This window comes from Rissa tridactyla, chromosome 2, assembly GCF_028500815.1.
Source record: "Rissa tridactyla isolate bRisTri1 chromosome 2, bRisTri1.patW.cur.20221130, whole genome shotgun sequence".
In the NCBI taxonomy this organism is placed as follows: domain Eukaryota; kingdom Metazoa; phylum Chordata; class Aves; order Charadriiformes; family Laridae; genus Rissa; species Rissa tridactyla.
The window spans coordinates 110,576,845-110,592,105 of record NC_071467.1 but is presented as its reverse complement, the minus strand read 5'-3'; the positions used below and the strand labels follow the sequence as shown (position 1 = coordinate 110,592,105).

At 42.4% G+C, this 15,261-nt stretch overlaps 1 protein-coding gene across 4 annotated transcripts in view; it reads left to right on the top strand.

Moving 5' to 3' along the window:
* The window catches only part of HECW1 (HECT, C2 and WW domain containing E3 ubiquitin protein ligase 1), a 258,899-nt gene that overhangs the window by 233,215 nt on the left and 10,423 nt on the right, over nt 1-15,261 (top strand). For all 4 annotated transcript variants that reach the window (XM_054192341.1, XM_054192337.1, XM_054192338.1 and 1 more), the window contains 4 exons: nt 7,621-7,719; nt 9,120-9,249; nt 13,275-13,421; nt 14,808-14,922. In XM_054192341.1, coding sequence (XP_054048316.1) covers nt 7,621-7,719; nt 9,120-9,249; nt 13,275-13,421; nt 14,808-14,922 — 491 coding nt within the window. The remainder of the gene's footprint in view (nt 1-7,620; nt 7,720-9,119; nt 9,250-13,274; nt 13,422-14,807; nt 14,923-15,261) is intronic.

Genomic DNA, 15,261 nt, shown 5'->3' with positions numbered 1-15,261 from the left:
TTGGGAGACTGTGTTTAGAGAAACCTGAGGGGACACTGGGAATTTCCCTTGTCTACATTATCTTTGCCCCTCATTTTTCTGGATAAAGCAGAAGAGCCTGCAGCTTTCCTGATAAAAGCGTGCTTTTTGCTCTGTGGCACAATTAGTCTTTTAACCTTTCCTGACAGTTCTTTTGTGGTGGGTATAACCACGATATAAGGAAGATGAAAAGACATTTTGAGTGAAAATGCAACATAGCTTGGTTAGAGACAAGGGAAAGACATGAAGGATTTGATGAGGTTAAATAAAGAAGCAGTAAGATTTGCATTATCTCCCTGTTTTTCAGTTACTGGTAAATTCAGCTTCAGGAATGGTTTGAGGTTTAGTTGCTAATTCAGAGTACATGAGCTCCAGAGATTTAGAAGGACATGGATAGTTCACATTTCCATCACGTGTAAGCAATAGCTCTTTTTTATGTGGTTACTTTTTAGTAGTGAGAAACAGAAATGTTGGGTTACATTTGCAGATAGATCCAGAAAATAAAAGTAGGGCAAGCACTTATTGGAGTGTCAGTGCTGCACTGGCCTTTTGCAGCAGAAAAATTACGCACAACTTAGCAATAAACCGAGAGGTTGACTCACATAAACACGCTCATCATATGAAACTCAGGTGCCCAGCAAAAGTGAAAATATCTAAAGGAAGGCTGGCAAGAGAAGGCTCACTCCCGTAGATCTTCACCTGAAGAGAATTACCAGTTCAGGGTTTGAAGCCTAAAGGAATTTTTTTTTTTGTACCAGGTAGCTTTTCTCTCTGAAAAATCAGTTTTCATCCCTTTTTTTTTCTTGTTTAATTTCATTCTTGGGCGATGCACACATTTCGCACATCTCTGAACACCTTCTTTGTATTTTATGACAATCTGCAGTCAGGCCTGCTGGACTCTTCCACTTTCCATACACTTTACAGTCGGGGCTACTTAACAGAGGCCAGTGCTTTCTTAAATGAGTGTTACGAATTTCCTTTAAAACGTAATTAAATCTCATAAGTTTTATGGGAATAGTAAGCAGACAGAGTATTATCAAAGAGGGACTAGTGGAATATGCTCTTTCATCTTTCGATGCCTGAATGAAATGCCTTGGCTCTGAGTAGAATGTATCCTCCATTAAATCCCAATAACATTTACAGGGGCTGCAGGGGTAAATCCCTGTAGTCTATAGCTGTTTAACATCCATCATTTTCCAGGCTGGAAGTCTGCACAAACAGTTGTTCCGCGTCAGCACTCCTAAATGTTTCCTTTCAGTTTTATTTTGGAAAATGGGCTGAAAATGAAGCTTATCTGACAGAATTTTCTATGGTTTCATAGTGAGGAAGTGTGGAGATTCCCCATAAAATATCGGTAACTGTCTGAAAACCTGGAATGAATTTTGACCATATATGAGATAAGATGCATTTCAGTATATAGAGCGTAACTCAGAGGAGATTAAAAAGAAGACAACAAAACTTGGTCAGGTAGATCATCATTAGCATTCCTTCAGAAGAGGCGCGTGGGGATCCAGAGTAAGTTCTCAGGTGGGATGATGCCAGTGTGGCTAGCTATCAGAAGAGGTGGGATAAATCCTCAGCACAACATTGGAAGACGCTGCATTTGTCTTTGTCTCTCTGAGAATTCTTCGTATTAGAGATGGATATAAGAAAAGAAAACAAGCCAACAATAAGCTTATTACTCCTTATATTGGAATTCTCCTCCAGGACTCATTTAGGAATTATTTTTACCTTTTCTCTTTAATGCGCTGAGACTTTGTGGACTTTTGTCTCCTGGCCTTTGTAAGAGCCGTTCCTTTCATATTAATGACACATGAGCTCATCAGATTCCTGAACTGAAGAGGCATCGTGCTGGAATGCCACAGCGTCCACCTCGGAGCCTGCAGATATGCAAAGCAAATTTACCACACCACCAAATGACATGGTGGCAAAGAGGCAGCCTGCAAAGTTTGCAGATGCAGGTCAGATAGCTAACAGAACGGCGGTAGCTATCCCAGCCTGCATGGTTAACCTTTCTGACAATAGATCGCTTCATGTCATCACATTAGTCCGTTCAAATGTTCTGTCATTTATGTGAGTTAGGGGTTAAATATGCACACCAAACTAAAGAAAGGCATTTGTTAATGAAGGCTGATAGAGGTGTGGATTTGATCCACTGCCAAGGTTTTGTAAAGACGATCTGATCCTACTGGTAGGTTATTGCTCAGTAGATGTAGCTCATTACAGGACGTGTTGATCGTGTCCTGCACTGAGCCAACGCAAGGATATGTGCTACTAGCATATAGACACACGGCTCTGGTGCATATGCCTCAGGAGGTTCAACAAGGCCAAGTGCAGGATCCTGCACCTGAGTCGGGGCAACCCCTGATATCAGTACAGGCTGGGGGATGAAGAGATTGAGAGCAGCCCCGCTGAGAAGAATGTGAGAGTACTGGTGGATGAAAAGCTGGACATGAGCCAGCAATGTGCACTTGCAACCCAGAAAGCCAACTGCATCCTGGGCTACGAGGTCGAGGGAGGTGGTTCTACCGCTCTACTCCGCTCTGGTGAGACCTCACCTGGATTACTGCAACCGGTTCTGGGGCCTCCAACATAAGAAGGACACGGACCTGTTAGAGCGAGACCAGAGGGCCACGAAGATATTTAGAGGGTTGGAGCACCTATGCTATGAGGACAGGCTGAGAGAGTTGGCGTTGTTCAGCCTGGAGAAGAGAAGGCTCCAGGGAGACCTTATTGCGGCCCTCCGGTACTTAAAGGGGGCCTACAGGAAGGATGGGGAGGGACTCTTTATCAGGGCCCGTTGCAATAGAGCAAGAGATAAGTTTTAAACTAAAAGAGCATAGATTTAGACTGGATATATGGAAGAAACTTTTTACAATAAAGGTGGTGAAACCCTGGAACAGTTGCCCAGAGAGGTGGTAGATGTCCCATCTTTGGAAACATTCAAGGTCGGGTTGGAGGGGTCTCTGAGCACCCTGATGTAGTTGAAGATGTCCCTGCTCATGGGGGGGGGGGTTGGACTAGATGACCTGTAAAGGTCCCTTCCAACCCAAACTATTCTACGATTGTGTGAAAATAAGCTGTACCACAATGTCTGGAAGCCATGATGACTGGTTTTCTACAAATTTGGGTTTCATGACTGAATTCTCTGTTGTCTAATAAGATGCATGTTCGGAGTGAAGCCTTTCCCATGACTGGGCCCTTCTAAATACTTTCCCCTTCTTAGATTCTCTGATATCTAATAAGGGTTGAGATCAGGTCCAATCTCTCCCACTGTGGAAGGACGAATAAGCTCTCCAGCTGCATCCACCTGCCATCCACCTCCCTTAGAAGAGCTGCCAAGGGCAGAAATCCTGTACTGCAGTGTAGTCTCATTTGTTCAGCTTGTCTTTCAGGTGGCCAAAAGTTCATCTACACAATTAAACAGTCAAAAGCTTTAAAACTGGTGCAACAGAACATGCAAATTTGTCTTAAAGATGAAAGCTAGTTTTCAGTAGTCTCTTAAAAGGAAAATGACATTTTCAAATTTGATGTGAACCATATGATATTCATCTCTCTTGAGCCCTCCTTTGAATATTTTTTCACAAGCTACTGCATCAAGAAGGGCACATTTAAACCTAGATGATGTGTTCGAGTGAGATAAGGTTTGCAAGATTTTCAATCTTTTTAATCCCATCAGGTGCTTCCTCTATTTAGGATTTAAAGTTTCTCATACAATACCCAATGTAGCCCACACGGCATGGTTACCAAAGCATCCCCTACAGAATGATAAAAACCATTCTTCCCCTGTACACATAGATTACAATTTTGTCAAAGTACATCATTCTCCATCTGAATCCAAGGAAGGACTGTCATATAAAGTAGAGCTGGGTTAGTTCAACCAGTTAAGAGAAAGACCTGTAACAAAGGGTCATTATAGGTCCTGCCTTACTCTGCTGCTATGATAAGGACCAGAGTAAATTAAATTTCCTGTGACTCACCTGCAATTGCAGGAAAATTTATTGCTTAGTCGCTGCTACAGCATATGGATTTGTCTCTCCCTGTGTACACAGACACGCAGTAAGCATGCAGAGAGTCCCACTGAGGAGAACGAGCCTGTTATTTTGCAACAGGCTGTTGTGAAAACAGGCTGTTCTGGGGGCACCTGCAGCCTCCAGAAAGAAAGGGAGTTAGGTGGGTAGCGTGGAAACTACTGCGAACGGGTCAAATAGTAGTAGTGTTAAAAGCCAGAAGGCAGGTGCACACAATGTCCTTTGTTGAGTGGATGAACGGTGTCAATAGGCAGGCAAACCAGAGCAGCTCTCCTGCTCGTTAATTCTGTCTCTCATTCCACCATTTCCTGTTCATTAACTCCCTCCTGCATTTCCCATTTCTGCTGGAGCACATTTCTCAGATTCAATCATTGTCTCCAAAAGGGGAGGGTGTTGAAAGAAAGGGCCAGAGCAAGACGTCGCATTCCCCACCTCTCCTGAGCCATCTTTCCTCCTAGAAAGAAATCGAACAAGCATTTTATATTTCCTTGGAAAGATAAATGTAAATCGGGTTTAAGGAAAGTATGTGCCCTCCAGCTAGGATTTACCTTTGTCCTACTTATTCTGTCAAGAAAACTTGTTTTTTCTGAAGGGACTGTCTCTGAATCTCATCCAAGCTCTAAATCCTTCAGGAAGAAACAAACACAAAAGCCTGGTTTTGGTTTACCTGGCTTTTGTAAGGAAGGCAATTTTTCTAGTTGCTTTTTTGTAAGTTGTGATATATTTTAAGTGGGACTGTTATGCTTGGCTGATCATGGTGGCAGCTTGATGGACTGCATAGACACATGCGCAGATAGACCGTATAGTTGTCCTCTGAGGAGAGTAGCAAATGCCTCCCTTTTATAGAATCACAGAATGGTTTGGGTTAGAAGGGACCTCAAAGATCATCTAGTTCCAACCCCTCTGCCATGGGCAGGGACACCTCCCACTAGACCAAGTTACTCAAAGCCCCATCCAGCCTGGTGTTGAACACTTATCCATTGACTTGCCACTGTCTGTGTTTCTCATTGAGCTTCTGGACTACAGGCGTGTCACCTATGGTCCCAGGCGCTATCCAGAACAGAAAAGGAGACAGAATACCTTCTCTTACACTACTCTTCAGATCAGAGAGTCAGGTATAGTGAGTCTCTGCAGAGAAACCAAAGCTGCATGCGGAAGAGGAAGGGTTTGTGGGCTGGAGAGCTCACATGCTTTGGCCACAAAGCACTGTGTCTGCTGGGGTCATGTGGAGCTGCTGAGAAATACAGTCTCAACAAAGCTTTTTCATCCATTGTATTGACAGGCACCAGGAGTGGCGACCTCTTGTTAATTATTTAATCTCTTTTATCCGGACCAGTTAGTATCAGATTTGTTTTCCTACATGGTATCATTGCAAGGGCTGGGACTATAGAACCACAGTCAGGCCCACAGTTTGAGCGAGCCGAGCCCTGGTGTGTCCCAGAGGGTTGCAAGTGCAAGGCCAGACTGAAGGACCACACAAGACAGAGTTGCTCTGACCCATGGTTGCGTAGGCTGACTTAGTCCTTTTACACAGAAACGCTGCCCATGACCTTCGGAGGGTTTGATACAGTTCTGCCACACGGCATTGATTCAAATTAAACTCGCCATTAACGGCTACCGTAACACGTGCTCGTGATTGTAAACACCTTGATCTTGGTGCACTGCCCTTTCATGTCAGCTTTGCATTAATGCCCTCTAAAGCCTTTGTAGAGGTAAAGAAGTGATACAAGCAGCAAGAAGAAAACCAACTCCGTGCACGCATTCAAGCAACAGCTTAGCAGAAACAGTGCTCCCAAATCTGTGTGACTTTTCTTGGCAATTTATACTTTCATCTTTACTTTACCCCAAATGGCTCCAGCCAGCACAGTCAAGTAGCCATGGGGTGAGCGTCGTGGTGAGGAACACCCAGTGCTCATAGTATTTTCATTCAGCATTCACTTACAAAATGTATAGGGATGGATGGGGGAAGGGGAGGCGGTGAAGAACAAAACCAAAAAAGCCGACATGCATTATTTAGGACAAACGGACTTGATTATAGATCCTGAAGGTGCTATAAAACTGATGGATTGCAGGCTCAGTATTCCTGGGATTTGAGTCGTCTGGCTTCCACTGTACTTTCATTGTGTCAGCTCCCCCTCTTTTCATTGCTTTTTTGCTGGAAACATTGCACCGGAGCACAAGTGAAGTGAAGCGGGTCCTAACTGGACCCAACAGCTGCCTTTTGTTGCTGCTGTGGAAACAGCTGTAAGGGGGTAATATAATCACTCTTCTGTTACCAGTCAGCTGCATATCATAAGCACCTTTCTTGGATGCAGGGGACCTGGAGGCAGCTCCCGTGGTGATGTAAATGCTAATTGGGCCCACAGCATGCTATTTTGTGCCCCATTTGACATACTAAGCACTTGTTGTTCTGTCCCATGAGCATAAAGTTGACTGAACGGATACTCTGTGCTACTTTTATTACGATGAGACTCATGTTTCATTCATATGCAGGAGGGGTCTTTGCACTGGTTCCTGTAGCGGAAGGAATGGTTTCTTGGCTTTTTGATCTGTTTCTCATCTTTTGTGCAATAAAACTTTACTATGATGTCAGGCAGCTCAGGCTTGGAGTGCTCATATTTGGGATGTTGGATTCTTTTCTTTTCCTTCTTTACAAATAAGTAAGTCTTGGATGGGTGATGGGGGGGGGGGGGGGGGGGGGGCGTTTTTACAAAAAACAAACACACCTGGACTCACACCAATTCTGTATTTTTCTGCTTAAGATTACTGATGTAAAACCAGATTTGAAGGAATAGTATCTAATAAGTCACAGAAGAAATCGTAGAAAGAAAAGCTTTAACAGCTTATCATCACAGGTCATAGATTGTAACAGACAGGGCACTATTTGAGTGTACTTGGAGCGGGACTAGGGGTTGTTCTTGGAAAACAGAAGCAAACACAAGAGTATGTAAAGGCCGAAGACAGCTGAGCATCGGCATTAAGAAAGTGGTCTGGGGACAGCTTGCCTGCGCTTTAGATACTGATTTTAGTACGTGTCCTTTATCGCAACAGTAAACTTATTTGAATTTAATTCCCCCCCTTATAAAGCCAACTCGCTACTCTTTTAAAGTACTCTGAAGCCCCAGCTTGGAAAGTGTAACCAGTCAGAAACTGGATGTACTGATTCACCAAATATCCTTTGCAGCTGTTTTGATAGTATGTTTTCTGCTGAGATAAGGTGGAGTATTACAGTATTTCACTGGCTAAATATTGTGTTTGATGGAGTCAGTCTGTATTAGAACATTCAACTAAAGATCACAGAAGGTGAGTCTTCGGAGTGTTTATGGATTTGGCACAGGAGAACATATAACATGCCAGCTGCACGTATGGGTACTGTAGGAGATGGATGAAGAAGAGATCCGTTATTGATCAGAGGTGCAAGGAGTGATGTTAGGTATCTGCTCAGAAAAAAAGAAATAAATGAATAAATGGAAGGAACTAAGTCAGAAATAAAGAACAGTTGCTATCTGTGTAAGTTTCTGTGTTGAATGTCTTGAGTTATACTTAATTTACCCTGCATTTTATACCCTAGGTTCAGGTTCAGCGGTCGTATTCTTGGCCTTGCTCTCATTCATCAGTACCTTCTTGATGCTTTCTTCACAAGGCCGTTCTACAAAGCACTACTAAGGCTGTAAGTACAAGCACGCAGCCATGCAGAAACCATGCAGAAACAGCGATCCTGCAGTGAGTTCTAGAGACACAGACTCTCATGGAGTTGCTTCGAGCACTCTGACCTTGAAGTCCTTTCCGCTGTTGGTTGGTTGGTCTGTGATAGAAAACAAACGTGTTTTATTTTTTCTTTACTTTCTCCAAGACTTTGCCCTTCATAAATACTGTGCTGATAAAAATGCATAGTAAGTATGACATTTAGAAAAGTACTGACCCATAATTCCAGAGTTTACTACTGATGAAAAGTTATCAAAGCAATTAAAATGAGATGTGGAAGACTGCAAAGCATCTTTGATGGAACACAACAAAATAACAACAAAAAAAGGAGGGGGGGGTCACATAAAAAAATACATAATTTCTCATGCCTCGCTGGTAGAGTAGGTTTACATTTTAAAAAAAACTCGAATTAATTAGGAATGCTAATGGAGATGTAAACAGTGAATGTTTTGTATTGGTTGTCTTCTGTCTTTCACACTAGTAAGCAGAAGCTACCAGTGACATGTTTCTTTGAGTGTCAAGTTTATAAGGTTAACTTTAATTGACAATCTGTCCCTCTTTAATTAATAGACTGCAATAAGACAAGGTACATAAAATTTGTAGCAATAAGAAAAGCTGTAAGTAGTAAGTCAAGACTGCAATTAAACAACAGAGAGCAGAATAAAGTTTAGCTAAAGTAGTTTATCATTTAGGATGATTCCAAATCAGCGAAGATGTTTGTCTTAACAGTCCTTCAAGTTCTTTGTATTTAATTTTATTTTTTTAACAATGAGTGTTCCTGGGGTCCCAACGCTCATATCTATATCGTATCTGAGCTAGTCTGGAAACAGCCTGAAACCTTGAGTCCTCCCTGCATCCTTATTGCCCCTTTAGGGGATTTGAAACCAGCTGCTCGTAACATCCACCTGCCCTTTCACCAACCAAGGTCGACTCCTTATTAGCAGAAATTTAGGCTGCCTGGTCTGCCTTATGTCAGTCTTGTGTGCTCACGTCCAGGATGATAGATACATGGAAGCAGCCAGGCACAACATGGCGGGGCCCATCTGGACTGAAGGTAAGCCTGTGCTCTCAAGTGCAGGGCATCCTGAAGATTCACAGAAAATCAAGCCCCAGGGGTGCCTTCCGACAGCAAACAGCGCAGGCAGCCAACAGATTTGGCCTTGAGCCCAGCCATGCAAAGCAGACAGTTGCAGAACGGCTTTAAGAGGGTCTGTGTTAGGCCTTGATGTTAACAAAACCAAACAAACTGCAGCTTTATGTTGGATCTTCAGTATAAATTTGTTCACATTCTTAGTAGTAAAGTCAGCCTGCCGATAGTCGTGGGGTCATATATTCAGCTGAATTTTTTTCTTGCCTCATAATCAGGCCATGTGATTTAAGCGACTTAGAGTACCTGGATGAAGAGTTCCATCAGAGCTTGCAGTGGATGAAGGATAATAACATCACAGATATCCTGGATCTCACCTTCACAGTGAACGAGGAGGTGTTTGGACAGGTGAGCACAGCTATGCAAAACATCTGAAAAGCAAATTTGAAGCTGACAGAGTTGAGCATGATGAACATCTTTCTGTCAGAACAGATCCTTTAGCCTTTCAATAACACTTTCTTCTCCTGCCTTCTGTTTCTTTCAAGCCACCTGTTTCAATGCAGATGTTTATTCTTAGGGTGTATAATATAAAATACCAGCCCCCCTACAGGCTTATTGAGCCACACGCTGATGAGCATGAGGAATTCTCTGGAGTGCAGCTCTTCTCTCTCCGGGGTGTAGTTCACACAGATGTGGCATTCGGTGAATGCAAGCAATGTAACTTAAAGCTGATGTGACTGAAAGGATTCGGGGGGTTAGGAGGGAAGAAAAACATTTGGCAGGTGGTGTAAGACCTGGCAACTCTCACCATTGTTTTGTCTGATATCTCCCTGTTAGATTCTGTGTCCCTTACTTACCTTGCACCTACTTAACAACTTGGTATGTACATCCATTTATTATGCTTTCTGCCACTCAGTTCTACCTTATTCAGACAATTCTCTTTAACCTAGCTGATCTGGATAACTAAAACCTTAAACAGGGTCCAACCCTGGCTTAAGTGCAGACTGGCAACCAGAAAAAGTGTTTTCCTGTGGGATTCTTCGGCTTGCAGTGAAGCCCTGGTGCTCTTTGCTGTTGTAGCCTGTGCTAGATTATAACTATCTCTGGAAAGCCTTGAAGGGACCCAAAGCAATATTCACACCAAGAGTAAGGATCTCCAAGGAGACACTGAAGAACCAAGCTCACCAAGCACTGCAGAAGCTCAAGGGATGGAAGCTCGCTTGTATAAGGAGGAGACACACAGTGCCATCGGGAGCAGAGAGATCAGGTGAAAGGGAAGAGAGTGGCTCTCTGCCCTTGAAAATGAACTTGACAGGAGGAGTTTGCACAGAGCTAGGGTAGTTCTGCGAGCTAGGGGAGAGGTAGACTAGTTTCTGAGGGGAGGAATTCTGGCCCTGAGAGTAAAAGGGCTGCTTGGCTATAAGCTTGAAAGTAACAGAAAGCAAGCAAGACTTCAGGGGATATTTTCAAAACTGAATTTAGTCTGCTTATAGTACAAGGTCATGACAGATGAGCAGAGTCAAGGGTGGATGAAATTAAAAGGATGGGGCAGAAGAACTGAAGTAAGAAGCCTCTGTAGGAAAGGTAACACTGTTTTTCCATAGACTTAATTGCAGGGGTTTTTCACGGGCTTTGCGCTGAGAGGTTGCATTGACATTCAACTGACAGTACAGTGGTTTCCCTGGAAGGTATGCCTATATAAGATTAATACACAAAGACAGACAGAAACATACAGACATATTCACGAAGACAGATAAGAGAAGTTTGTGTTTACATTGGAAGACTACAAAGATGAATAAGAATCTCAGCCTGAATTGCCCTGATGCATCTGAAGGGAACATTTGGCACACTAATTACCTGTTATGCTCTCCCCAAAGAAAAGAGCTAGACAATTACATAGGAGTCTGTTGTGGAAGATAAGAGATGGCTCCATAAAGAAGAGAAAAAAATCACAATCTGTTGTAGATACTGTGATATGAAAGCAAAGGAACACTAAGAGCCAGATTGTTATGCCAGTTGACACATTGTCTCGTACTTTATTTCATATGTACTAGACACTAACCTTGCTAGATGAGGGGGGGAAAATGATTCTTGCTGTGAATTGCGACTGTCAGAATTCAGGAGTCCTAAGTGAAAGTGAGATTTTCCCCCTTCTGAAATTTGCTAAGTGCTGACAGAAAAATAACGAAGAAATTGCAATCACGTTTTATGCTCACAGATGGATCCCAGTTGGAAATTCTTGCATGCCAAGAGTATCTGACCACTTAAATGCCATCTGAGCATTGCTTTGCTGGATACATGTGCAAGTGGAGATCACAGTGGGAGCTCTGCTAATATTTGGGAAGCTGGATTTCAAGGGTTGGTTAAGGGAAACAAGAAATAGTGGCGCTTTGAGAAGCTGTGCGGTAAATGGGTTACAGCCCTTTTGTCCTGCTTCCACAATGACTTTATTATGGACCAGTCACTACTACTTTTTCTTTCTTGTCTCATCTCTGACGTGTATTTAGGTTTTAAACCTTTCAGGCAAAATCCTCTTTCTTGATACCTTTTCTATTAGAATTTACTACTGAGGAGCTCTAGCCTTCTTCGCATACTGGAGCCGGAGCACTACTGTAATAGCAAAGATACCATGTCAGACCAAGCATCACACATTTTTATTGGTGGGGGCTGAACGCCAATTTGAGAATTTCACTTATAACACTGAGAGAGGTGTCAGTTGATTGTGACCCTAAGTTCTTTCTCATGCTTTTACCCAGTAGAAAATGTTCTTTCAGGCCTGTGTCCATGCTCTGTCTCTCTCTCTATATATGTGGCCTGTCTCCAAGCCCTGGCAATTGCTCCAGTCAGGTAAAAGGAATGGATTAGATTGGTTGAAATATCTCCTTGCTACTCTGAAATCATTCTGAATTCTAGCTCACAGCTATGGTTAATGCCTCTATGAACAAGAAATTAAAAGTAGGGACATATTGTTATTGATTGCCTGCCTCCAATTCTAGTTAACTAATTGTATTGGAAATTACATGGATAATGAGAAGTTGAAGAAATCACTAGCATGTCTACGTGTTTGTGGGAAGTCTTGCAGGAGCTTTAGAACATCTGGATTTAAGAATGTCTTGAAGAATACAGCATGGCAGCTGGGCCAGAGTCTTACCCTCTGGATGATGCAGCGTTGGCTCATATAATGGTGATGCAGTAATCTACATTTGGGAATTTAACCTGAACCAGCTAAGAATTCCTAACTCATTACATCCAGCCCTACTTGTTCTTGCTGTTTCTCAGCAAAGCTACAGATTAGATGACTCACTGAGTGTTTCCATAATTCATAATGTTACAACAGGTCACAAGCAAAGTGACCTAAATACTATATATGCTGTGTGCTCTTTGTTGGGCTAATAAATAGATAATAATATAAATAATATGTAAATAATACAAATTATGACTATGTATTCATGCAGCTCGTTTACTATCTGTGCTAGACATCATTGTTTATAGCAGCAAAAAACTGAAGAGGAGAGCAAAACATTCTTCTTTTAAATCCACTAGACCGAATGTGAGAATAATTGCAAGATAAATATTATTTTCTGTCACATGTGAGGAATATGTGCTTGCTGGGTAGAGTCTAGATTGATTCTTTAAATCCCTTCTCAATCTTAAGCCTTAGTAACCCAAGACAACTAAATTAACCATTAAAATGCAATGAAAAGCTGCGGCTCTTGGTTAAAAAAATAAAAAGGTTATTTGCCGTACAAACACTTTTCAGGTTTGGATGGCTGATACAAAACTCTGAATCCCACAGTGATTATATTTGTCATTTATGCAAGGTGCTGTACAGGTCTTGTTTAGATAGTGTATTGGGAGTATTCATTTTGTGGTACTTTCTTTGGCTATTGGCATTTCTGAATAAACACTTTTATTAGCACTTGGGGACGGCTAACACTTGTTGCCTAAGAGACAGGTAGATATCCCTTCCAGTTGGCAAAACAATCTGTCTATTCCAATACTGTGATTGCCCCTCCATCCTGTTGTTTCCCATACTGTTGCTTGGACAATCTACAGCAAGCAGCAAGCTGGTATGGTTGCCACCCTCTCTGCAGCTCCTAGGTGGGGAAAGGAGAGGAGAAGGATGAAAAGATGGGCCAGAATGGCGCATTGTACATGGCTTACGGATGGTGCTCTCTCAATCAATCCTTGCTGGTACAGTTTGGAGTAACCTAAAAGTCAGCCCAGCTTCAGCTGGGGATAAGGCTAGGGCTGAAGGGGTGTTTCTCATTATCCTTTTTGTTGCTACTGCAAATGGACGAGAGGCCAGGAGTCCAGAATTAGAAATATGGCTGGGCTGTTGTATTTTTCACTTAAGTTTTCAAAGTACAACTTAAATTTAAACACAATGTGACCCATACATTGCTATGCCACTATTTATCTTTGTTCTGTAGGTGACAGAGAGAGAGTTGAAATCTGGAGGGGCAAATACAGCAGTGACAGAAAAGAACAAAAAAGAGTACATCGAGAGAATGGTTAAGTGGCGAGTGGAACGAGGAGTGGTTCAGCAAACAGAGGCCCTGGTCCGTGGCTTCTACGAAGTAAGTAACAAAACGATGCTCCCACAGTCTTCCTTTCCTCATCTGAATGAGATGACCCAATGGTTAAACTATGATTCACCGGTACCCTGTGAAATAGCTAAACAGCCACAGATAGCAAGGAACTGCAGTGCCAGGATCTGTAGAGACAGGGACCTTGGATATGGCATGTTTAGCATTAAGGGAGAAAGGAACGAAATGTGTATTCTGAATATGATAAAGCATAACAATCAAGAAAGATACTGCTTTCCATTCACAGAGTAAGAGAAGTAGGCGCTTGCAAATTTGGGGGTTTTTACCCTGCTGTGGTGCAAAACAAGATTGTGAAGAACTGTACGCTTCAGTGAGGAGCTGGTGTGACACACTGTGTCTTAAGGGACTTATTCCAGTAAAGTTGGTCCTAGGATGCAGTCAGCTATTATCTTATTGGTATTCATGGGTGCTGCTCCATTGTTGTCCCTGGATTTTGCTAATTTATCTTTGCTGAAGACCTGGATCTGAGAACTTGCTTCTGGCAGAGCTGCTACAAGGACTGCCAAAAGACTGAATGAAAACCTGTGGCTTTGCTGACCAACCCATATGGTCACCTATTCTTGCCCCCCTTACTAATCGTATTCAAACACGTATCTTGCCCTAGCAGGTGTATAATATAAGTAGAAGTTGAGGGCTATCTCGCAGAGGGAAATGAAGTGAAAGAATTGGCAACCCTGGAAAATGGAACAGCAGATAACGGACATGCAGAATAGTACTGGTAACTGATGGCTCTAAGCGGTCATGCGCTGCCATTTATTGGTGGTGGAACCCAGTGAAGGTGGCTTTGTACCTGAATAGACTTGGTCAGCCCTTTCCTGTAGAAAGGGGTTGGCTAAGTGACTCCATACAGTTTACTAAAGCGTGCATAATGTTCGCTAACTTTTTCTCCCTGTGAATACTGTAGGCTGTTAAAGCTTTTGGTTTCACATAATGAAAGTGAATCTCAGCTGCATCTTCAGTGAATGAAGACCTGAGGGCACTCCTACATAGTTGTAATCAAACTCCAATACAAAACAAATATAAAATGAATTGTCCGTATTACAAATCCAGTCTTTGATTATCAAAATCACTTGTCAGAGTGAATGTAACAATGAAGAATGTTCTGCACAGATTATGTCCTGTCACTTGTATTGTTTCATTCTGGTCAAATCTCATGTGTCGTTGTTTGCAGCTCAAAACATCAGCAGATTCCCTGAAGAAGAGCACAGATTTATCAGCAGAGGAGTGGAAGTTAGCTGTCAGCATGCAGACTTCATCAGAATAAAGAGCTGGCCATCAGAGCCATAGGTTTATGAGACATTGCCTTTGCTTTATTTCCAGTCTGAAACTGTGCTTACAAGTGTTTTTTTATTCCAGGTTGTAGACTCCAGGCTTGTCTCTGTTTTTGATGCCAGAGAACTGGAGCTGGTTATAGCTGGCACTGCAGAAATAGATCTTAATGACTGGCGTAACAACACAGAATATCGTGGAGGTACGCTGCCTGGTGATACTTACTAATATCTTGACTGTTTTCAGTCTAAAACATGAAAGACTTGGTCCATCTTTTCCTTCTGTCTTTCCTGAGGGAAATGCCGTATTTTGTTCAGGAAGTTTTTGTGAAGAATCACTCATAAAATAAAATAAGTAAGATCTCAAGTTTGGATCAACAGATGTAATAATACTGAAATTGCTTCTGCTACTTCTATCCAGATTTTACCCACTCAATTCCTACCGACTTAACAGGAATTTTGACTATTAAGGACTGAAAAGGATTTGCAGTATTAGGTCTAAAAGTTACTTACTCAGATGACTGTGAATGAACTCCTGGCCT